Source organism: Mesoplodon mirus (assembly GCF_964341445.2).
Source record: "Mesoplodon mirus genome assembly, chromosome: 8".
In the NCBI taxonomy this organism is placed as follows: domain Eukaryota; kingdom Metazoa; phylum Chordata; class Mammalia; order Artiodactyla; family Ziphiidae; genus Mesoplodon; species Mesoplodon mirus.
The window spans coordinates 31,638,618-31,664,753 of NC_138984.1; the positions used below are offsets into that span (position 1 = coordinate 31,638,618).

Genomic DNA, 26,136 nt, shown 5'->3' on the forward strand with positions numbered 1-26,136 from the left:
TATTTTTTATTTATTTTTTGTTAGATTCCATGAGTGAAATCATGTGGTATTTGTCTTTCTCCATCCAACTTATTTCACTTAGCATAATATCCTCAGGTATTACGCTATCCATGTTGTCCCAAGGATTTCCTTCATTTTATGGCTAACACTCCATTATACATATATATATAATCTCCCATGTCTTCTTTATCCATTCACCTGTTCGTGAGCACTTAGGTTGTTTCTATATCTTGACTATTGCAAACAATGAACACAGAGATGCGTGTATCTTTTCAAATTCATGTTTATGTGTTCTTTGGTTAAATACCAGAAGTGGAATAGCTGGGTCATATGGTAGTTCTATTCTCATTTTTTTTTGGTGGGGGGGGGAGGGAATCTCCATACTGTTTTCCATAGTGGCTGCACCAATTTGTAGTCCTACCAACAGTGCCCACATCCTCTCCAACTCTGTCATTCCCTATTTGATAACAGCCATTCTAACAGTTATGAGGTGATATCTCACTGTGATTTTGATTTGTATTTTCCTGATGAATAGTGATGTTGAACATCTTTTTCACATACCTGTTGGCCATCTGTATGTCTTATTTCAAAAAACATCTATTCAGATCCCTGGCCCATCTTTTAACTGGGTTGTTTTGTTGTTGTTAATGTTTTATAAAAACAATTCAACCATCACAATAATTCAAACAATGCAGAAAGAAATACAGTTTTCCTTTCTCCCCTTCACCGTCAGGTACAATTTCCCAGAAGCTACTATCTTATATTCTTTTATAACACCTCTATTTTTTACTCTTTTGGTGTCTAACTGCATATATACATGCAGCATTGATTCCTTGTTGTGAAGGATAAGGACTTTTCCTCATCTACAATACCTTTCCCTCTTTTCCTCTAAACAATCTTCACTACTCTTACTTCCTCACCCCCTTCAAGTTTTCACTTTGGTGCAACTCTGTTTAATGCTGGATGCACATTCTCACCGAGCACCCTGAATTCTCCTTATTCTGCTTTAGCATTCTTCTAAAACTAGAATCACTTTCTAACATACTATATAAATAATTCATTTATTATGTTTGTCTTCTCCCAGTAGTATGAAAACTACATGAGAGCAGGAAATTTTTGTATTTTTGTTGTCTTTTACTGCTATATTCCCAGCACCTACAAAAATGCCTGGCATATAGTTAAGTGTCCAATAAATATTTGTCAAATGAATGAATTTTTGATAGCCATTTTTATTTTCAGTATCTACACTTGCCTGCCCCATCAAGTTTAGCCTGAATCTCTCACTATCCCACAGTGGAAGACAAGGATACTAACAGGCCTACACATTCTACAATATTTCGTGGGTTTCTTCTATAGTGTTTATCTGTTTCGGTTGCAGCAGGTAAATCAACTGTTGTAAAGCATTGCATTGTCTGAATACACCAGGATTTATTTACCATTTTATCACGAGTTGTTTTCATTTGGGGACTAGTAGGAATAAGTATGCTGTGATGTCTTTTGGTGAATATATGTGTTCTTTTCTGCTGAAAAATTACCTAGTTTAACTAGAATTAGAATTGCAGAGTATAGGCAACGTTCAGGTTCAACTTTAGTGGATACTGCTCAACAGTTTTCCAAAAACGTTAAACCAACTTAACCTCAAGTTAGCAGTGTCTGTCTAGTTACTATACAGCCTCACCAACATTTGATACTGTCTTTCTCATTTTAGTAATTTCTGGTAGATCTGTAGTGTTCTTGCATTAAAGGGTTTTTTAAACCACCTTTTTATTTTGGATTTTCAACTTATAAAAAGTTGTAAAGATAGTACAGAGAATATCCAGTTTCTATGTTACCGTCTTACATAACTATGATACCTATGTCAAAACTAATAAGTTAGCATTATTGCATGACTGTTAACTAAGCTACAGACTTCATTTGGATTTCACCAATTTTCCCACTAATGTCTTTTTCTGTTCCAGTGTCAATTTAGGACACCATATTTTTTCTAGTCATCAAGTCTCCTCTGGTCTGGGAATTTTTCTCAGCCTTCCTTTGTTGTTCATGACTTTGGCAGTTGTGAAAAGAACTGGTCGGGCATTTTGTTGAAAGCCCCCAATTTAGGCTTGTCCAATGTGTTTCTCAAGATCAGGCTGGAGTTATGGATTGTCGGGAAGAGCAGCACTACAGTGAAATGCTCTGCTCATCACAGTGTATCAGGGGACATGACCTCAGCTGACTTCTCCCTGGTGATGGTAATTTTGATCAGTTGGTTCAGGTAGTGTTGGCCAGGTTTCACTGTAGACTTATTACTTTTCTGTTTCCATATGCTATTTTTGGAAGTGAGTCACCAAGCCCAGCCCACACACAAAGGGGAGTACCTACATATATTATTTACAGAACTCTTCTGTTAAGAAAGATTTGTTCCTTCCCACCACTACCACCAATAGTTGTTCAATCATTTATTTCTACCACTATAGACTCATGTAAATTTACTTTATATTTTAGGTTATAAGCCAATACTATGCTATTTATTTTGATGTCAAATTTGCAATGTGGCTTTAATGTCCTTTCCGTGAAGATTAATGAAGTTGAGCATCTTTTTAATATATTGACTGGCTTTTTTATCTATTTTGTGAAGTGTCAGATAAGAGTTCTTTTCCATTTTTCTATTTTTTTTTTTTTTTTTTTTTTTTTTTTTTTTTGCTGTACGCGGGCCTCTCACTGCTGTGGCCTCTCCCGTTGCGGAGCACAGGCTCCGGACACACAGGCTCCGCGGCCATGGCTCGCGGGCCCAGCCGCTCCGCGGCATGTGGGATCTTCCGGGATCGGGGCACGAACCCGTGTCCCCTGCATCGGCAGGCGGACTCTCAACCACTGCGCCACCAGGGAAGCCCCTCCATTTTTCTATTGAGTTGTCTGCTTTTCTCTTATTTTGGGGAGTTCTTTATATACTCTGGGCATGGCCCTCTGTTGGATATATGTATTACAAATATCTTCTCAGAGTCTATAGCTTTTCTTTCTCACTCTTTTAATTGTATCTTTCTATTAACAGAAGTTATTTGACATAATCCAATTTATCCAAATTATTCCTATGACTAGCATTTATGCCCGATTTTACAAATAAACCTAACTCCAAAGCTATGCATATAGTCCCATTTCTTATATGTTGCCTTCTATAGTTTGTGTATGTTTATTTTTTGTTTTGGTGTGTGTGTGTGTGTGTTTTTTTTTTTCTATTTCTTCATCTTTCGATCTACAATCTGTCTCGCATTGATTTTTGTATGAGGTGTGTGGTTGGGATTTTTTTTTTATATATAGATACTGAATTGACTTGGCATCATCCCTTCCCCACTGCACAGCAGTATCAAATCTGACATAAAACAAATGGCTGTATCTGTGAAGGTCTGTTGCTGGAAATGTCTATCCTATGCCATTCATCTGTCTTTGTGCCAAAATCACACTGAATCAACTAATAATTTTATAAATCTTGATAACTGGTAAGGTAGTCCTCCAGCTTTTTTGTTCTTCTCCAAGACTGTCTAGTCAATTCTATCCTAGTGCCATATTTTGAGTCATTGTTCCCTTAAATGTCTGGTCAGTGGTGGCTGCCCATTTATATTTCTGAATGAAATACTCAATTGCTTAAGGACAACAAGTAGCTTCAGTTTTTCCTGCCAATACCTGGGTCTTTCCTGAACAAAGTTCTCCTCTGAATTAGGCAGGTGACATGGTAAAGCACATTTGCTGACAGGTATCACTGTAACAAACATGCACAAGAAGCAGGGAGCAAGGCTGTCCACCTCCACCCCAAGCCATCCCTCTGTGCCAAAAGGAGGAAGGGTTTCCTGAGAGCACCCCAAAGTCTGAGCCATCTGTTAATCTGCTTCTATTCACTTTCCATAGTTCCCCCTTCCCACTTCCAGTGTTTTTATTACCCTATGCCCCCCCCTTTATTGTTACTTAAACTGTCATTTCTATAAAAGTTTGGGAAGGTAGAGACACAAAAAAATTATATTCAATGCACTTTTTTGTGAACTGAAAGCCGCTGTGCTTTACTGATTGAGTTTAAAAGGTAGTTGAATTATAGTCAGCACAACAGAAATATTACTTAAAGGTAGACCACTACATTTCAGTGTGTGGTAGACAGAAATATCACCCATGTTATGTCTCAATTTAAAAGAAAAGGGTGAGGGAATTATGGCACTGAATTGTGAACACCTTGAAGAAAAAAGTAGATTTTAATGATTTCTATATTCCAGTAGATGAGTTCTACGCCAAACATACAATCAACTCTTGCTTAATTTAAAAGCATTATTCACCTTATAAAAAGTCACCTCAGAGACACACAGACTAAGTATTTGTGTTGTGTGATCTCCGTGTTGCTCTCGGGAGCCACTCCCCAGTTTCCTAAGCCCTGTTCTGGTCCCAGGAGGCTGACTTCTACTCAGTAACTCAGCGCATCACACAGACCAGTTTCCCTTTGGCTACCTGTAGGGTTTGGCCATGAGGAAGCAACAGCAGGAAATAAGAGTGTAGGAAGAGGTGGATGTGAGGATGTTTACGGCCATCTCTGCCAGCTCCACCTTTGAACGTGGTAACTGGACAAGCTTAGGTCACAGGTTCTGATCCTGTAACTCCTCTCTCCCACATCTGCAGTTCTTACTGGATTGGTAAGAACTGTCTCTCTTTTCAAGCCTGGGCTAGTAAGAGATCTCATTTTTTTCAGAACTTGAGTGCCTCACTTTCATAAATAATCCCATTATTAAATTCTCTTCAATTACGTCTTGGAGTATGCCGTCTGTTTCCTGCTGGCATCCCAACTCATACAGTATTCTAGGCCAGTTGGATGAGGGTAACAACATCAAAAATGTATTCTTATTCCCTTGTGTAAAGGTATTGTCAAATATGAACAGCATGCACTTATCAATTCTAAAAGAAAATCCTTATGAAGAATATGCTGAATCAGGGTGAGGACATAAAAGTAAGTACTTGAGTTAAATAAGGATAAAAAGAATCAAAGCAATTACCCTTCTACAATTCTCTAAAAACAAGCACAAAGGTATTATTTGAAGACTTTGCAGCAATTATATTACTCTGATTAATGTCCCTGGGTATTGTTTTGGCTGCAACAAACCATTTTACCATGTATTTTGTAAGCCTGAAGAGAGGAAAAATTCATTTCATGCTGTGGCTTAGAAGAAGGCATAAGATGACCAGAATCTACGTTTATGAAAAAGAGAGAATATATTGTTATGGGCTGAAAGTTAAAAATGAGAAAAAGGGAGAAGAAAGGTCAGATCAAAATATCAATTACATAAACACGAGGAGATTGTATAATTTTCTTCCAAATGATCAGTAATAAATACAATGATGAAAACAGCAATAGTGACTAGTACTTATTTACCTCTTATTATATGGCAGGCACTATTCTATTTTATATTTACATACATACGAGTGCTTTTGATGCTCACAACAACTCCATTTGATCATTACTAATATTATCCATTTTACAGATGAGAAAACTGAGGCAAGGTGATGTTAAATACTTGCCTATGATCACCCAGCTTGTAAAAGACAGAGTTGTATCTGACTTACGCGGTCTTGCTCCATGACTTGCACTCTTAATTTCTACACTATACTGTTATAAAGTAAATATGTAATATATAAATTTTATCCTTCTCCATCCCTTGCTGTTTTTTTCTGGAAATAATGCATTGCCTTCTTGCTTCCTTAAGATATTAAGTCAAATATATTCAGGTTACATTTTGGATACAGAGAAAAAAGCTAATTTTTAAGAAGATATGAATTACAGACAAGAATTCTGCTTAACCTCACATAACTTTTCATCTTATAAAGACAGAATATTATATCAAATTGATGACAACTACCCAACAAATGCTAAAACACTATCTTTCAAAATAGGGCATTAAGAAGGCAGTTGAGGAAGGTCTTTTAAAGAAAATTAATTTTTGAGTAAGTTTGCAAAAAGGTCTGAAAAGGAAAAAAAAAACCCCACAAAACTCATTCTGTAAACTTTTTAAAGGAAATCTTTCAACATGGTCAAAATGCTCCTTCTCAATGCAGCCCACAGTGTAGAAGAATTCACATGGACAATCATGTTTAGACAATCCGAGCAGTCACCTGGAGAATGGTATTGTGAGTCAGAAGAACAGAGGGACTGAAAATAGCACTTTCTTAAACTTTCTGTAGAGTGTACATAAATTAGGCTGAGGTATAGCCTATAGATTTGGAGAAGAAAAGATCACTGTTGGGGTCCAATCGGTAATTTATATGGTCCTCAGTGAAAAAGAAAAGGTGGGTCAGTGAACTCTACCTCCTGGTTAGAGCATATCTAATTCTTCTGAACAGTGCATTAGCTCAACTCACCAGGGAAGAAGTCTGGCCTCCAACTTCACTACCTAGGATTAAATGAGTACATTTGACTAGAGCATCTTTGGTGAAAAGGCTAGACAGATGAATGGATAGATAAATAAATATTCATCCATCAACCCATTAGGTCCTTGGAGACCTCACTTGGGCAGCTCAGGATGTTGGTGGTAGTGGAAAGAGTAGGGATCCTAGTTATTTCTGGTCCCTAATAGGAGATAAAACTAGCACTGCCCAAAATACAGTCAACAAAAACTGTAGCAACACAAACTTGAACTATTTCCATGAGCCTCTCTATCAACCAAAGACCCAAAGAAAAGACAATTAACCAAGCTATAAGGAGATGTCCCACATGACAAATGGCACACACACAAGCTTTTGTGCACATCTAAATTTATGTGGTAAGATCTTTTTTTTAACTGTAAGGGTTTCTAATTGCATGCTCTGTATTATTATAACAACAGTTGTAAATTATAAAAATGGAAACCTAACCAAGTTAAGAGACTCACTTAGTAATTTATCTTAAGCCAACTAGATTGTAAGCTGCTTGAGAATGAGTTCATGACTTGTATTATTTTATGTTACTCTGGTAGCCTAGACTAATCCTGTTCATCTATTGGGCCAGTAATAAATAACTCTTGAGTAAGTGAAGTCAGTGATAGTCACACCACCATCTTCTGGAGCACTGGCATCAGACAGACTGACTTCCATTGCTATATTCTTAAGCACAATCATCTAAAGAGAGCAGATGCCAGCTGTGCAAATGCTGAACTCCCTGCCATAAGGGCAGTTAACTGTAACATCAGACTGAAGTCATGAGGTCAAAGGACATTATTCCTGAACTGTGACTAAAATAAGAACTTTGCCTCATGCTTTCAGATCTCCGGGGCAGAAAGTCTATTTGTTTTAAAAACACAAGGAGAGTTTAATTGATCATCACAATTATGCAGAACCAGATGACACAAAGCCATTCAGCTTGCTGCTATCCATGCCATTTTTCAGAACATATAGTGCAAAAGGATATGGAAACACCATTCTTATCAACAGTTTCAAGAAACATGACATTGAAGTAATGGCTTCTTTAGTCAATATTATCTTAAAACACCAAATACAAGTGTTATGGTTTTAAATAGGTTGTGGTAAGGCAAAATCCCTACTCCCACTTATTTTCCTTGATCATGGGATATTCCATACACATGCATTAAGTAATCATAGTCAAGTCTTCCATATAAACAAAAAGAAAATAAGCAAGATGTACCACATTATTTCCTGTACTTCAATTTTACACACAGAAAAAAATAATATAAAGCCCCAAATTTCTTCCATCTGTAAAGTAGTTTCAGGAATTTAACAAAGAGTCGTATTTATACTAAAAAGTAATCAGAACTTTTCTGGTATTTTTAAAAGGTCGCCTGTATTTTCTGATAGCTATCAAGATTTTCTCATTAAACCTATGAACAAACAAAATGAATATCATTTTGTAAGTACCATATGATGGATGCATTGTTTCCATGATAAATTGACAGGGTATGGCACTGATATCTGGGAGGCTGTCTTATTTTATCTGGTAAACATAAAAAAAAAGGGTAAACACAAGAGAGAGAGCTTTTCTTAAGGCAATTGCTAAGCAAAGGCTGTCACCTTTCCTTATCACCTTGGGATGTGAGAATGAACAGATCAAGCTGTTTCAGTATTTTTTACTTTCATTGGGCCAAATCAAGATCTTAGTAAAATTTCAAAATGGGTATAGAGCAAGGAAATAACCCAATGTGTGTATATAGGGTCATAATTCATCATATGGCTTTATCAGATAAAGCAAATGAGAAAATTCTGAGCCAGTCATAAAAGCATGTCCAACTCTGAGTGACTTGTCCTTAAGATGGATCTTCTGTAAATAATTAAATTAGTGGATTCTTTTTTTTGCCCTGCCCATCTGGGTGGAAAGAGAAAAAACAAAACAAAACATGTGTGCATACACACACACACACACACACACACACACACACACAGGAAAAGTCCCAAAGGCTAAACCTTACATTTAACCTGTTAGTGCAAAAGAGGTATTACCATATTTTGAATTGTTAGCAAGATCCTTGAATTTCAAATTGCAAAAGAAAATCAGCATGTTTATTATAAATAATCTGTTTAGGTGTGATTAGCAATTTATGAGAAATATAATCTATTTTATGGCTACAAAGATTTATATTTATAAAAATTTGAATATTAAGAAATTTTTAATACAGATAAATAATTTGAAAGTATTCTGTAACAGACACGTAAAACCCAACTAGGTTCTAAAAAGCAGCAGTTGTATTTAGAGAATGAGGGCCATTCTACCTGGCCCTGTTGACTGCCTCAGAGAACCTGAATAGCAGAGAGTTGGGAAGTGGTTACAAGAAAGGCCAATGGGAGTTGTAATGATGGGTGGGGAAGGGAGGAAGGAAAGACTATGTGTGTGTATGTTGGGTAGGGGAGAGGAGGATGACAGTTTCTTCTATTAAAAGGACAAACCAAAAATTATCAGTGGTCCAGGGAACTACAAGGAGGTGAGTATGACAGCATGGCTGAAAATATTTTCACTAGCTAGGGACTAGGCCTCTGCAAACAGAGCTTCACTGGGCTTACTATTAAAAGCAATCTGCAAAAGAGGCTTGAAAACCCAGGGGTCTAATATCAAGTGAGCAGTAGGAAGGTGACCTTTCATTCCGTTTGTTTATGAGAGGATTTGCAGACTGTCTCAGTGTGGGTCCAGCATCAGCAAGAGGCCAAAGGGGGCTGGTGAACTCAATGGGTTTTTTTTTGGTTTGTTTTTTGAGGTCGTATAATCAACTTAGAAAATACAGCTGGAAAAGAACAAGAAGGAAAGCTTGGTTTTTATATACTGTCTTACATTTTTGGGGTAAATGGCTAAATGCAAATTTCCTTTAATATTTTTTATTAGAGTACAGCCAACTTAGTACCAATTTAGGTACTGAATTTAGCCATTAGATATAGTACACAAAATGAAAGAAAAGAGACAAAAGGAAAACTGAGCAGGTGTAAAAAAGAATTGAATTAAGATTAAAATGCAAAGATAAACTGGATAGGAAATAGAAAAATGAAAATAGTTCTGTTAGGATGATGTTAATTTTTTATTTTTCCTTGCTTAACATTTGATAATGTAATAAATCTCACTGAAAAGACCCTTATAAGAATATAGAATATCTTCAAGCAAAACTCATCATGCTATTTTTACAAAATGTTATCTGAACTGATTACTTGTCTATGAAGCGTATTTACACTGACCATTCATCTGCAATTACTCGGGACGCAATCCCTGGTATATTGAAAGCGTCATATTTGAACTATCATTCACATTTGTACTTCACTAACACAAACACAAATTATTCCTGTGTAGTAATTACCTTTTAATATTTGTTAGGAGTTGCTTGTCTTTAGATATTCATTTTATTCTTTCATTTAACCAAGTACCTCAGGCCCTTTTCCAGAGTATTAAATTTCTTTTTAAAATATTCAATGTATAACCTGACGTTCCCTGTACCACCTCCCTCCCCAGCAACTTTTCACCTACTCTGAAAACAAACTAAAATGAAACCCAAAACAACAGCAAAAGAATAATGGTGCCAGAAATGGCTTAGAACACTGTGACCTCTTTAGTCCTGATTTAGTTACCATCATACCAGAAAAGCATGCACACACTTTATAGACTACATGGCTATGACTGATGGATGATAGCCTGGCAGGGTTACCATAGCTAATTACAACATCATTCAACTAAGCCTACATGGGAGAAAATACCAGGCTCCCAAGGAAGACAAAAGAAGAGAAAGGAAAACGATTCTATAGCTGTTAACTTTTGAATAATCAGACTCAATAGGAAACAAATAGGATGAAACTCTGACCAAATGATGACTTATGGATTCATCCAAGCAAATGACCTCAGTTCCCTGGTCATTTCAACTTGGGGTTTCACTGCCCACAGCAGAGAGCTTCCAGTAACAAGGAACCCTCACAGGCTTGGGTGCTTTGTAGTCAGAATTCAAAGGCTCCGCCAGAAGCCTGGCCCAGCCCTGAGCTTTCGTTCTGCTATGTGTGTGGTGTGACTGTGTTTGTCTAGGATCAGATGCCAATACTTAAACTCACATTATGGGCACAGCAGCTACTTACACACTGCAGCCTAATTAAAGGAATAAACTTCCCCCTGCTTTATTTTTTTTTCCCAAAGATCAGCACCATAAAGGGATTTGGTTTCTTTAAAAATTCAGACAAACGATCCCACATGTTTCCCTTATTCAGTAAATTAGTCAAAATCAGATAGAAAATGGTCACAATTTCCAACACTAATCTATGGCTATACCATATGATCTGGGAACTACTGAAAATAAAGAGAGGAGAACTCAATGTTTTGAAAATAATTATATTATAACAAACATACAATCATAATTTTCCTTTCAGTTTTGAAGAAGCACAAACACACATGGAAACAATAAAGCATCTGAGGCACCTTTCGGCTTTCAAGTCTCAAAAACAAGAATCACTTTCAAACAGAAAGTATCTCATCTTCAAAGTTTAACATACAAGAGGAGAATAAAGCTAATACCATTTCAACTCCAAACTTTAATCAGATTGCTTTATATCTGGGTAATATAGATCACAAGAGTGGCAACAACGAAGCTTAAAGTACTTTTTATCCTGATACACTGTTTAAATTGCATTGCTTAAATAATTATAACTAAAGACATATTTTCTCATGGAACCTTAACCCAAAATAGCAAATTTCTGTCAAGAATACTGAGGAAAAATTACCAAAAGTTTCAAAATAAAACTACTAATTAACTGGGGCCATAGGATGGAAATTGACAGGGGCATGGAGTCAGATTCAAATTCAGCTTGGAATTAATAAAATTCTCCTGGGACAATCATAGCCCATTAGAGCAAGAAAGGCCTATAGTATAGATGAGAAAACCATGGCCCAGGGAGATATGGCAGTGGCACATAAGGAAGTAACCTGTATGGTCTCAGTTCAGAATATTCACTTCTATAGAATGCCAAATGTGTCCTGATTTATACTTTGTTTGGAAAAATGTGATAGCTATAGGTTAAATGACTTGTCTGGATACACAGCTAGATCAAATACTGTAGGGTCTGGAACTGACTCCATATCATCAGTTCTCAAGGGACAAGGATTGGGTCAACCTTGGACTACAGCCTCATGAAGTCTTTTGGGGAACAGCAGAAGGTCAGTTACCACTGATCATAAAGGCAGCAAAAGGATTAGTTGGAGAAAGGCTAAAGGACTCTCATTCTTCCAAACATCAAAGTAAGCGTCCTCACTAATTTTTCTTATTTACAGAAGGCTCTACATGCAGATATTTGAAATGTCAAAAAGGACAACAGTATCCACAATATGGGAGAAAAATTACCAGGTATCCCAAATATTAGCATGTTTGTTTCAGTGCAATTTTCCCCCAAACATATACACATGCGTGTAAGTGCATGTGTGTGCATACACAAGGGATGAAGAAATAGAAGCAAATTCATTTCTGACACAGAAGGATTTAAAAGAAATTTTCTCCATATTAATTTTCTGGTACTTCCTTATTAGCTTTTTATTTACAGCTATTCATAGTATATATTTATTAATTTACACTCTATCTCGTTCCAAAAGGATATAAGGTGTTATTTTATCCCATATAGTATTAAAAGGTACAGATAATTGAAACCTACAATTAATCCAAAAGATGTCATGTAGCTGAAAGCCAAGAAATGCAGGTTCCAATTCTACTCCTTTAACCAACTAGTTATTTGACATCCCAGCACACACTGAGTCTAAGCTTTTACTTGGTCACTTGTAAAATAATGTTAATTGCCTAGAAAATTGCTCTTATGAAATTCTATGGATTATCTATTAACAGATCACCTTTTCACAAAAGTTGTTCTAAGAGGTGCTAACAATTCTCTTGAGTGAAGGTAGGTTTCTTTGCTGTAGGACTTCTAAACGGTATTAAGATTCTCTACTGCCTACTCAACAGCCTTCTGCATCCCTTTCTTCCCTGCTAGTAAAACCAACCTTATGTGTACAAAGAGCGAGTGTGAATGAATTAAAATAGCATCTACAATTTGTGTTCAATAAATGTTATTAATTAACTAGAATCAAATATTTGTTGAAATCCCAAAACGTGCTAGGAAGTACCATAGGGCTCCTCAGAGAAGACCTGGAAAACTCCTGAACTAGGTGATTTTAAAGTCTAAATGGGCTCTGTGAATAGGATTCTTGGCTATTCTACCTGGTGTTTGTTCTACCCTGTCTCTTCTTTTAAATAGACTCTTAGGTTAGCAATCTCTAGTCTACACGGTACTATGTACTGGCCAACTACAGAAACATTATAATCTTGAAGTGTTAAAATGATTTGCTAGTTAGGGTTGAGTCAGGGCTTAGTCGTTTAGCATTACATTAGAAAATCCATTACAAAATAAATGGTAGGAAATAATTTAGATGAAGTTGGAATTATGTGTTTGCCCAGTTGATTTAAAATTCATCTTGCAAATGTAAAAATATATATGCCCCATTAGCTTACAGGGTGCAAAACTATGAATCCCTTTTGGTCAGTAGAAAATTTCTTCACCTTTGAATCCCTTCGTTGTTGAAGAATTAAGAAATGCATTTATGGTACACTTACCGTACTATCTTGAAGATTTGGACAAGGTTTCACAAACAAGGGCATATTTGAGCTTGAGTTTAAAAGGTGCATACAATTTCACCGAGTAGAAAAGAGGCAAAGGGGTGAGCCAGGTGAAGGGAACACTAACTACAAAGACACAAAGGTTTGAAAGAAAGTAGCAAATTTAGGGAATGCCAAGTAGCTTGTGGTAGCTGCAGGTTAAGGTGACTGTGGAAGAGAGGCTAGTAATAAAAGTGGGCAGACAAGAAGGGGATAGATCATGAAGAGCTCCTGAATATGAGCTTCCTGCATATTCTGTGTATAAGTGTTTCATCTTGGAAGATAAAGAAAAAAGAGGTGGGCCCAACCACTGTCTGCATGTATGGGGTGGGGGGAAGGCTGTCAGTTTTTAACAGGATACTGATGATGACTAACTTGCACTGGAGAAAGATACAAAAATTATACTGAATGTTGAGTGCATTTTTATTTCAGTATCAGTAAAACCTACATTTCTGGTGATTAACATGACCTAATGGTAAGAACATCTTGATCCCCAATAGCTGTTAAATTGTGTCTCCTTAAGTAAGATAAGCATGCGAACCGATAATGGTTAAATTCCTCATTGTCTTGGATGGATCTCAAGAGCGAGAAAACCAGGGAGAATCAGCCCCACGTGTGTTGTACCAGCCTGGGCTAATGAGTCCCATGAGAAGTAGAACCAGTTCCAGTGGCCTCTGAGAGCTGAGTGGGGAGAAGAGAGGATGGGCTGGGGCTTTGGGGCTTGGCATTTTATATGCCCCCTGTGATGAAGAATCGCTGGAACACACATGCTACTCCTCTGACTACCCCCTCCCATTCTTCGTCTAAACAAGCTCTCAGGGTGGGCCTGGCAGCACAACCAGGTCACCTCCCAGAAGAGCCATTCATGGATACTGCATCTGCTGCCAAGCATACCCCTCCATCCCTGTGTGCCCAAGCCATGACCACACCCTGCCCTGAGGGCAATGAAAGGAAAACAGAATGGGCAGATACCAAAGCTGGTGGCTTTGCTTCTGTCTTTAATTCCTCTATCTGAGAAACTCAATAAATATTTGTTTTCTTTGCTTTTAAAGTTCCAGAAATGTAAAGTCCTGAGTCTGATAGAACCATGAGAGTAGATAAGGGATGATTTCTTCATCCTTCATCCCTGCCCAAATACCTCCATCTAATTCTGAGGAACTGTCTGCATCAGCTTGCTAATGAGTTTGGACATGGTTCTCCTAGCAGTGGGAAGCCACTGGAAGTTGTTGAGCAGGGGAGTTATATAACCAGCTTTGTGATTTAGAAAGGTACATCTGGCAGAAGCAGAGATTGGGGAAAGCGGGCCCTGTGAAGAAAGAGGTCAGTTTGAGGCCTCTGTAGTAGTCTGATTGATGGGAAAGCTCTGGCCTGCTACAATGGTCATGGACATGAAGGCTGAAGAAACTGTGGATGATGGGAAGAAAAGGAAGGAACAGGATATAATGCCACAGTTTCAGACTGAATGGCTGGAAGGCAACACTGACCACCAAGTAGTGAAGGCTGGCCAATCTCACCATTTCATCTGTGACACTAGGTGGAATGGGATTTGAAGCCAAGGAGTTAAGCATTTTCAGGGTTTGATATATATTCACAAAATGACTCTCAGGAAAATGATATCACTGTATTATTTTACAAAGAGCATATGAAAGACAGCACAGAAAAATTGTTCCTGACACTGGAGCTAGCAAGGGTTCAAACCCTAAGTTCGCCACCTAACAGCTATGTGACTTTGGAGGAGTTATTTAGCTGCTCTATGCCTGTTTCCTCTTCTCTTAAATTAGGGAGATAATAGAACCCAACTAAGTATCACGAGGCTTAAATGAATTGTTAGGCGTACAGGATTTAGAATACGCGGTGCACTGCCTTGAGTTCTGTGCCTGGCATATAGTCACCACTGAATAAATATAATTTCCTATCTGTGTCTGACCCAAAATCAGTATTGAAGAAGCAGAAAGCCCACCTTCAAAGATGGGGAACCTCAGCTTACTTTTCTTCCTACACTGAACGTTATATTGCTCAGATGGTTCAACAAAAGCTGAAAAAGCGGAAGAAAAACAACCTTTTTTCCATGAGAAAGCTCATTAGAGAAAGGTGAAAAAACAAATTCCCAGGCACAGGGGTACTCTGAGGTTCAGCCTTTTGAAGACCACAGTGCTTGCTTATAAATCGAATATTAAAACAAGCAAGAGCAATTTTCTCCTTTCGTCTTCCCTTATTGCCTAATTTTCCTCCCATACTATTTGCATAATGGATAAAAAGGCATCCATTATGCAAATGAATGATAGGGCTGTTAGGTTGCTGAAGCCACAGACTTCACTCCAGATGAAGAGAAGCTGCCACAAAGCCCTCCAATGACCGAGTTCCAGCTGCTCTGCTAGCTTGGTTTCCAAAAGATAGAGAGAAATTATGAAGATGATGGGTCATTCATTTCCACTAGGTTTATTTTAAAAGGGGCACTGTAGATGCTTTCCAGAAAATTAGTACAAAATATAGATATTCAGTATTGTGGCATGTAAAATAAACTTTATAATGTATTTTGTTTCAAATGGCAAAAATTATACTATGTAAAATTTTTACAATTTTAAGCATATGTTTCCCTTTGCAAAATGGAAAAAAACCTCTGTTCTACCTTGAGAATTAACCTATAACCGGTGCTTAGAGCTGTCTCAAAATGTATGCATACATTCAACGGGAATAAAAAATGGTTTTAGGGCTTCCCTGGTGGCGCAGTGGTTGAGAGCCCGCCTGCCGATGCAGGGGACACGGGTTCGTGCCCCGGTCCGGGAAGATCCCACATGCCGTGGAGTGGCTGGGCCCGTGAGCCATGGCCGTTGAGCCTGCGCGTCCAGAGCCTGTGCTCCGCAACAGGAGAGGCCACAACAGCGCGAGGCCCACATACCGCAAAAAAAAAAACACAAAAAACAAACAAACAAAAAAAATGGTTTTAAGTACCAAACTATTAGTGGATTTTCAAAACTTTATGCTGTTAAACTGACCTAAAATTATCTTTAAGAGTTATCACCAAAAAAAAAAAAAAAAAAAAAAAAAAGAGTTATCACCAATAACTGACATTATTTATCTTGGAGTCATAAATTCACTAAAACTTTAGAAGAATGTTTATTTTCTCTTTCTACCAACACCTTCAAAACAAATATAACAAAAGGAAATTCTGAGCAAAATCACCAGGTTGGAATAAATCAGTAGGACAGAATTAGAAACTAACTTCAAAATGTTTCCCCCAAATTCTGAGTTATACAATTTGTGGAGAAGAAAAAGGCAGCTAAAACAGAAAGTGACCTTTTATTTCTAGCCTGGATTCCTTGATAACCCTTAGCTTTTTCCAAGTGACTTTTTGCAGGGACTTTGTAAAAATTTTAAGCAGTCCTCATATACTACAGATGAAGCTCATCATTTACAGTCCAACTCCTTCCCAGTAACTTCAAGGATATGCAATTCAGATTCACTTGCAATTCAAGAAAAAACTCCATCTACTGCCTGAGCATCAGCAGCTGCAAAGATCTACGTAAAAAAAATAATTTAGAGAAAGACAAACCAGGTGTATTTTTTTAAAGGCAAACACTAACAGGGTAAGTCATAAAGTAGAAGAAACTCATAGCCAGCAAGATGAGGTATTTCAACCAGGTGAAAAGCATACCACTAAAATAATACACCTACCTAGTTTCAGAGCAGAAGGGGTTACTTCAATTTCCCCACCGACTGGTTTAAACGCAGCCAGTTGGGCAGCCACCTCTGTCTCAAAAGCATCTGGGCTCTGCCGGCCTGCGTGGTTTCCACTGGGGCTCTCGATCTTGTGGAGTGGTTCTTGTTCGTCAAACACAGCAATCAGCTACAAACAAATCCAACAGCACTAATTACTTTGTAGAACATGCATATCACATGGACCCTGTATCTAGCTGATTGTGATCTTTATTTGGTTTTTTAAAAAATGACCTCTTAAAACTGAAAACTTTAATGTTACTCTAGCACAACTCTTAATTCAATATTATGCCTAAAAGTGCCATGGCCAGGAAATAATTAATGGTTTGTTTGTATATTCCTGAAATAGAGATCCAATTTTGGCTAACCCTCTGGAAGGAATGAAATGGCCGCCACCTCCCCTCACCACCTTTTCTCATATGCCTAAGAGGACTTCAGTATCTCTTTCATTCAAGAGCGTTGCCAAACATGGAAGTTGAATATGCAGGATTTGAACAATAGACTTACATGGTAGAAGAGGACATTCCAGGTTTAGAGAGGTAAAGACGATAAAATCCCTAACTGTAACTGCCTTTCAGACACAATCATAATAAGTAGAACCATACATACATGTGTATATTTACACACAATCTGTGTTTATCTTGTACACATAGATATCCCATTTGGATTCATGCCTGTAATTTCGTTATTTTCCTTCATGGCTAACTCCATGTTGATTGGTTTAAGTCCAAAGACACTAAACCTCAGAACTTTTAATTATTCCCATCTTCATCTCAATTTTATTTCATATGAGAACTATGCTTCTCGTCATTAATATAAAAACGTTTAACTGTTCATCTTCAAGTCATTTTTCTTAAAAGAGGGGCAACATATAATAAAATAATCAAGTAATTGGGCAAACACTGCTGTATAAGTGGCAGAGGCAGCCCCGCTGAATTTGCGTTTTTGGCCAGCAGACAGCATCACGATAGGAACTTCCAATGGCTCTCATCAGCTGATGAGGAAAAGTCCACATATGAGTGCAGTAGGCAGCTCAGGGATGTTACTGTCAATCCATTACAGTGCAGTGTGTGCAAATTGAGAAAAGTGCTAGTAAATTTTCAGATATTTTCATTCACTAAATAAAACAAACCTACTTATCATTCAAACATTTATTTAGGAAAGGCACTCAAAGCCCCATTCATAGGGGAACCTTGTTGGCAGTAGTATTAATAACACCAGTGCAGGGTTAACCAATCAAAACATCATAAATTCCAAGTTCAGTGTTTCAAAAGAAATGAATACAATTAGGGATATGCAAATTGGCTATTCAAAAATAACCTTCATAATTGACTACTCATTTCCAGTATGGAGACTTCTTTAATTGGAAAATCCAACAGTCCTCTCGCCACGGAAAGAAATGCTACTCCCAAGGCATTATTTTTAATTCTTGAAATTGAGCACATACATTTTCTATTTTTAATTGGTAGCACTGATGATCCGATTTGAGATGCCTTAAATGGATTAATAATGAAAGATTATTCTAGTATAAAAATAATCAGGAGAACTATATTTTTCTAATCATCTGGCCAAAATGAAGAGTTTAACACTTTAAATCCTGAAAAGGAAAACAAAATCAACTTTTAAAATGTGACAGAAGTGTTATTTTCATCACTATTCCTGGGACATAATTTCAATTTTACATATTGGTGAATTCTAACACATACTTGTAACATTTATTTTAATAGACTCATCAACAAGGCAAAGTGGCTTATTATGCTGGTACTACAAACAGTTTTGTGTAAGTTTTCCCTCTTGCTACATCCGTGAATCTTAGTATATCCTATGTGCCTGAAATAATGGCAAAAAGAAAAAAAGAATATCACTCAGAAGTATAATACAAAAGCTTAAACTTGATAGCGCATAAATAAATCATTATCTATGGCTCTATGTAACCTTCTCTCCTTAAAATACTTCACTGTTTTCCATACTATTCTTATATTCACACAAGGTCAGAGCATATGCAGTAACAATGTTATACCTATTTATCTAATGGGAACACAGTGTAGTCAGAGAGTTTGTTTCCCAAAGTGACAGACTAAACAGTAATCTGTACTAGAATCTAGTCCAATCCAGGGATTCAGACCATACTGTAACCATTTTCCAAAAAGAGAGGCTACAATATGGAATGTTTACAGTTTGTCCAGGAGGATGTTATGCCCTAAAGAACGTGTATTCTACTCTTTGGAGATACAGGCAAATACACAACTTTCTCAAAGATGACAGTGAGACCTGGAGGCTCCCCAAATCTCATCATCTCTTTGATTAATTAATTGTTTAGTCTGTCTCCCAATCTCATGATTGACAGGAATTATCTCCACAGAGACTACTCTTGATGTCTGGATGAATGGATGGAATAAAGTCTCTACTCCTGGAAAGAAGAGAATCAGCTCCTGAATCTGTGGCACCCAGACAAAGTCACTGGTACCACAGGTGCTGGCTGATAAGAGACTCTTCATCCAGTCTTCATCTCAACATCTACAATATATCCAGACTTACACTTGCATCAACACTGATAATTAATTTAAACCCTATGCTGTAGGTCTCTGTTAGCTGGATTACTTGATTCATCAAGAACACCTACATTACTGGTGACACAGTTCCTGGTGGAGAGTGTTACAGAGAAATGTAATTAACATAAACCATTGTTCTAATCCCTCAACAGAAGGCAGACTGATCTCCAAAGTGTCCAGTGTATGAAAATGGCCTTATTCCACCTTTAAACCCATTCAAAATTACCTTTCCCACAGCGATGAGTTGAACATTAAAAAAAAAATAGTTATATCTTTATAAAATTTTTTCTGTTAAGGTTCCATTTATACTAAACTTCTGTGGCATGTGGGAGATTTTCCACTGACACCTTAGGGACTGCAGTAAAATCAACTTTATGCAAAATGCAAATAGGCAATATTTGATTTGGATGCCTTCCTCTTCTGCTGTCCTATCCATCTTCTGGTGCCCCTTCTGTTCTCCTTATGTGTTGCCAGTATTTTCATGTCACCCAGTACAGCAGTGACATTTTCTTAAGACCACATGATCCAAAATGATCTGTTCAAACAGACTTTATTTCCAATCAAAACTCCCATCCCCACAGATCTCTATCAGCATTTAGGCATCTAATCCCCAGATACACACAGGTAGGTCAGTTTACAAATATGCTATTCACTTGCTCATCAAAAAACCGAAACCAAAAACAAATCAACCTTCTCAAGACTCACCCCTACTGATACAACCCCATTTCCCACCTTCCATCTAAAGCCAAATTTGAAAGCTCTCCATAGAACAGTTTCCAATCTCCATCCCCCTATTCTTTTCTGAGGCCCCTCTAGACAGGCTCTCACCCCTCTCTTCCACTGAAACCACTCTTATCAAGACCAAAAACAATCTCCACAGTGTTAAATTCAAAGTCACGTCTCTGGCTTGATTTTAGGGCACATTTGATCACTGCTTCCTCCTTAAATGGTTTTCTTCACTTACCTTCCAGAACACCACATTCTCTCAGTTTTGTCCTCAAATCCCTGGCCCCTCCATTAAGTTTCCTTTCACTTATCTCTAAAAACGTTAAAGTGAATACCTCTAAATTTGTGTTGTGATTGAATTTGTCTCATGGCAAAGATATAAGTATATGCTGATAAATTCCATACTTCAATCTCCAACCCAGAGCTTCTTCCTGAAATCCAGGCTCATATGGTCAACTGCCTAACCTATCATGTCAGAAACTGAAAGCTGATCTTCCAAAGCTCTTTCCATAAGCTTTTTGCATCCCTAATTAATGGCAATCCATCCTTCTAGTTGCTCAGGCCGAAAGACTTATAGTAATCCTCAATCCCTCCTTCCTTCCCTTTTTCCCCATCTCTCATACGCTGCACACACATCCAATTGGTCAATAAATGTCAAAATATAACCAGAGCTTAACCACTTCTTACCCCTTCCACTGTCACCTCTTTGGACCCAGCTACTATAGCCTCTCCCATGGGTTACTGCGAGGGCTTTGTGACTGGGCTCCTTGTTTCCACCCAGGCTCCCTTTCAATCCACTTTCAACACAACAGCCAGCGTGATCTTGCTGAAACCTAAGGCGGATCGCATCTCTCCTCTGATTAGAACCCTGTAATACCTTTCCACCTCACTTAGAATAAAGCCCAAGTCCTTGCAATGCCCTGTATGGTAATGGGCTCCCAGTCAAGGTTCTGACCTCATGTCCTGATGATTCTCTCCCTTGTTCTCAGGATTCTATCCAGCTATGCTATCTTCTTTGTCCCTCTTTGTCTTTACATTTGCTGTTCTCTCTGCCTGACACAGTCTGCCACCAGATACCTGCATGGCTTGCTCCTCGATCCCTCACATGTTTATCTAGTGCCAGGCTTTCACTGGCCTCACTATCTCAATTGAAATGCCGCCTCTCCCCCTGCCCCACTTGTCATACTCCCTTCATTTTTCTTTATAGTATTTGTCACCACTCAATGCTATGTTTTTTTCTTATTTGTCTTATTTATTTGCCTGTCCTCCCTGTAAAACTCCCTAGGAAAGTATACTAGATTATAAGCTCCAAGAAGACAATGATTTTTGTCAATTTTGTTGTTTGCTGTATCCCTAGAACAGTGAATTAGAGACGGTAGGCACCCAACATATATTTGTTGAAATAAAACAAGTGAAAAGAGGCAAAAAAGGATATGAAACCTAATATAGCAATGCAAGATAGCTAGATTTTTCATGTGTTTTTAAAACACTAAAATTAATTTGTTAAATGAATGAGTATAAATGGCCAATATAAACCTATAAGACACGCAATGCATCATCATCATTATTGTTGCTTCTGTTTTGTTATTATGGGGGGAGAAGTTCCTCACTTTCTATTCAACACCGGGGGTGGGGGGGGTGGGGGTAGAAATGGCTTCCACTCTTGAAATGGAGATTATGTGTTTTCTTTTTCTTTTCCGGCTCATTTTTGAAAGGGACAATCTGCTGATTTGGTTTCTGAAGGAGTGGAAGAGTTGAACTAGGGTGGATGGTGGATGGAGAGATGGGCAGGGTTAGCAATTTGGTCCCAGACACCCCCTTGCTTGCTTTCTTCCAATTGGCCACTTCGATGTACCTGGTGTGAAGCTTCTGGATGTGTCCCCAGAATTAGCTTAAAAACAAATGTGAATAACTGAGTGGAAGCACAGCTTGAATTGACATGCCAAAAACTCAAAATTGAAGCATTCAGATTTTATTTTACAAATTCATGTCAATTTTACATTTTACCAGCTTCCCATGCTTGATTTAACATGAAAAGATTTTTCTCTTTAACTGTCAGTAAAATTAAGGCAATGACCTCATGTGTTTTGTACCTCTATTTGAGAGGTCAAGGTGGAGTGTATTTCTCAGGAAAATACCTACTTCCTAAAAAGAACTGAGGAAAACACAAGAAAACAGGTACATTAATGTGGTATGTACAAATTATTTTCAATAACTATATCTCAATTGCCAATTCTGATGGTGGTTCCAATTCAAAGATCAGGCATTAGTTTGGTAACTCCAAGTACCCCCTGACTACTCCTTCCCCAGGGGGTATTAGGAAGGAACATCTGAAATTATTTAGAATCTACCTAGAAAATATATTAGGCAAAAGCTTTATTTTAAAGAATAGTTCAATCTTTTATTTTTGTATTTACCTTGTAAAGGTCAAAATAATGTACAAGTCAACAACCACCACCCCAAAGATCAAAAAGAAATAAAAGAGCTTTGGATAATTTACAAAATCCATAACCCGGAATAACAGACTTGATCAAAAGAGCCACGTGCTCTTCACAATTTCACATCATCAATATCTCTTCAAGGACTCAGACCTATTTTTATACTCAAACAAGGTAAAGGTGTGAGTGTGTGTTCATGGGTGTGTGTTGGGGGTGAGTGGGGTGGAGGCAGAATATTAATGTCGTTGATAATATTCCTAACATGCCTAAATGCTTAGCACAGAGCCTGGTACACAACGGAAGGGTAAATGTTAATTCCTTTTCCTCCCATAGCTAGCATTCCCTGGCTCCTGGACTGAGTCCCACTTGACTTGTTTATCCCTATTCTGTTTTTACTTTGTTGCTTCTCTTTAATCTCTTCATCACAGGATTGACAGAGGAACAGAGAAAGTACCAAGATCAAACACATCAAATAGGTAATTTTTGTTTTTCTCTTTTCCTTGCTCTTCATCACACAAGAACACACAACCTTCAGACATGCAGTGCCATTCTTCCACCTAGCAATATGTGGTTTGTGCTGTCTGTTCTATTTTTACCATAACTCGAAGCAATATAGCAATTACTTTCTATACTGACAAGTAAATATTTTAATAATAAGCGCCACCAAGTACATTTACTGCAGAGTCCCTCAATATTCAAGACGTGGTTTGCTCCATCGTCAGCCTGTAGCATTCTGTCACTTTTACAGCCTGAGTTTTTATAATCTGATGCTATTATCTTTAGTCTACATAGAAAATAAAAAAGAATGATCCAAATGCTCATAGAACATAATAAACTGTATTTATAGAAGTATCTTTTTGGGATTAGCAATTACACGGAGAAATATGTGGCTTCATTTTAATTACATGTCAAGTGAACTAACTTACTACTAAGAAAGGCTTATTTGCCATATATATATATATATATATTTTTTACTGTTTCATACATATTTCACGTTAGCAACAACTATCAAGTAGAATTAAAAGACAAAGAAAAAACAGTATCCTACAAAATAAAGCTGGAATCATTTGTCTCAAATCTAATAAACACAATTAAATCTAAGTAAGACTGTGAAATTACAACAATTTCACATGTAGAGAAAGCACATTATCACCTTTGGGAAGAGAGTGAAACACTGCAGAATTTCATTTAAATGTATGCATCTGCTTGTAACTAAATAACAATTGGCTATTGAGCTAATTTTATGCCACTTTAAACAAAGGTTTGAAAATGGACCCTTTTCCTTCAAAGGATTTTGACAGCCAGCTAAAAACATTTAATCTGGATTTTAAAAATTAGCAGGCTCACATTAGCATCTACATCAGATGCTACCATCAGATCTAGCAGCCTCAGAACAAGCATGTAACAGCTCTGATTCTCAGAAACTTCAATCGACATTCAGTAAATGAGATAAAACCAATTTTCATTTCCTCTCCAAACTGAAAATCGATAATAGGGACCTTTACAAACTTCACAGCTTTAAGCTGCATTCTAAAGAAAATAACATGATTTATTCAATTGTACTAAGAACCCCTTTTAGCCTTATCACTTTTTAAAGAGGCAGATGCCTGAATTGTCCCATAATAACAAAAAATATGCCTATTAAAAAACCACCCATATTTCAGCCAAAAATACATTTGCTTCCTTTAATTATGTAGTAAGTTATACTGAATCATATTTTTCTTTTGACTACCTTGAATTAAAATTTCAAAGATGATGTGTTACCACTTGACAAACTTAAGAGAATCTCGAGTTTGTTTTGCTGCATTCTTTACTTTCCTTAGTAAGAATAGCTCACCATTCATGAAACAACGTTCACAACTCATTATCTAATACACACAGAGGAAGCCGGAGGAGCCCTTTCCTCGGTGCCCTTCACCTTCCACAGCAGTGGTTGGGCGAAGGGTCTCAATGAAGGTCAGCTGGCAGCCACCAAACCCTAATCCTAGGGCACCTGGGGGCAGCTATAGGAAAAGTAAACAGGTACAGAAACCAGGAGAAAGTTTTAAGAATCATCAGGATAACACAAATGTCAGAAATATAAAAAATTCAGTATACTCACAGTAATATTTCCACTGTCTCTGAATTACACATATTAAAAATAATATACCCACAGGAAAGCAGAAAATACTTGGGTTAAACTGGCTGGGAAATTTTCAGGGATGAGGCCAATCCACTGGGTGGCTTTGCTTGCCATTTACCCAGTATATCAGTAGATGGTTCCTTGATTTTATCCAATCGCAAGGGCTCTGAAAGTCTTGGGAGAGTGTACAGTATTAGAAATGAAGATACAAGTTAGGTTGTTTTACAACGCATGGACACATACACGCACAAGTGACTTTTTCTTCAAGTTCTTCTTATCTAAATCGTGCACACCTAATCTGCATCTCTGAAAGACTATTCAATTTGAAACAAGTATATCTGACACCAGAAAACATAAAATAGCATATGGGAAAATAATTTTGTAAATTATAAAGCATATATACATTTACAATGATGTAACGTTGACACTGAATATTATTTCACTGGCTTAGTTTCATTTTCCCTACAAATTCTATTCTCTGACCAAACCAAAGCTATAACTGTCTCAGAAATACAGTTTGGCAATCTCTTAGCCGAGGCCCAGTGCTACCACAGCCATCAGAGGTAGGTCAATAGATCCTTGAAGGCAGTAACTTGCTGTAATATAAGAGTGATTTCTCTCTGCAGGAATTATCCCATTACAACGAAATGCCACACTACCTCTGGCCAGGTCCTCACATATCTACTGCCAGAGCCCCAATCCACTTCTGGGTTCTACTCCAGTCCCCTGACACTTACCCGTAACACTACTACTAGAGTGGTCTTCCATCACACAGATCTGGCATGATCTTGCTCCAGCTTAAAACTCTTCATTATCTATTATGGCTTTCAAAATGAAGTTCCAGCCTCCCAGATGAGGCTCTCCCCCATACTCTGTGGTGTTTCCACAATAACCTGTCCAGGTGTCTGTCATCACTGGTCACACAGCACAAAAGATCTTGATTTATTTGCCTCTGTCTAAAGGTAAACTGTAAGCTACTTGAAACCATGGGTCACATCATCTAAAAATATATTTAACAAATATTTTATAGCCCTGATTATGCATTCAGCACTGTTCAAAGTGCTTACATGTATGATTTAAGAGTCACAGGAAACCCTATGAGAAAAGCACCATTATTCCCATTCTAAAGATGGGAGAACTAAAGTACAATTGGTTTGATATTCCAAGCTCCTAGTATGGTACTTGGCAGGTAGAAGGGGGTCAGGTAAATGAGTGATTGGAGTTCTCTGCTATATCCGCGAGGAAGAGCAAAGCCTCTTTTATATGGATGTCTACACTTTTAAGTGGATACCACCTGTGTCCTAATGTTCCATGCACATAGGAATAAAGGTAACCTTCATTACCAGGCATGCTCCTGTACAGGACAAAATGGCTTCTGCCCATCCTTGAGGTTCAATCCAGAACTGCATCTTACAATTTGTTCACCTAAAATCCACTTAGTACATTATAATCCCAATCCTGTTTCCTGGTGGACTACATTTACGTATTTGATT

At 37.7% G+C, this 26,136-nt stretch overlaps 1 protein-coding gene across 2 annotated transcripts in view; it reads right to left on the reverse strand.

Annotated features, from left to right (window-relative positions):
* Positions 1 to 26,136, reverse strand: part of PARD3B (par-3 family cell polarity regulator beta) — a 1,069,130-nt gene that overhangs the window by 646,420 nt on the left and 396,574 nt on the right. For both annotated transcript variants that reach the window (XM_082629936.1, XM_082629937.1), the window contains exon 3: positions 16,764 to 16,935. In XM_082629936.1, the coding sequence (XP_082486062.1) occupies positions 16,764 to 16,935 (172 nt within the window). The remainder of the gene's footprint in view (positions 1 to 16,763; positions 16,936 to 26,136) is intronic.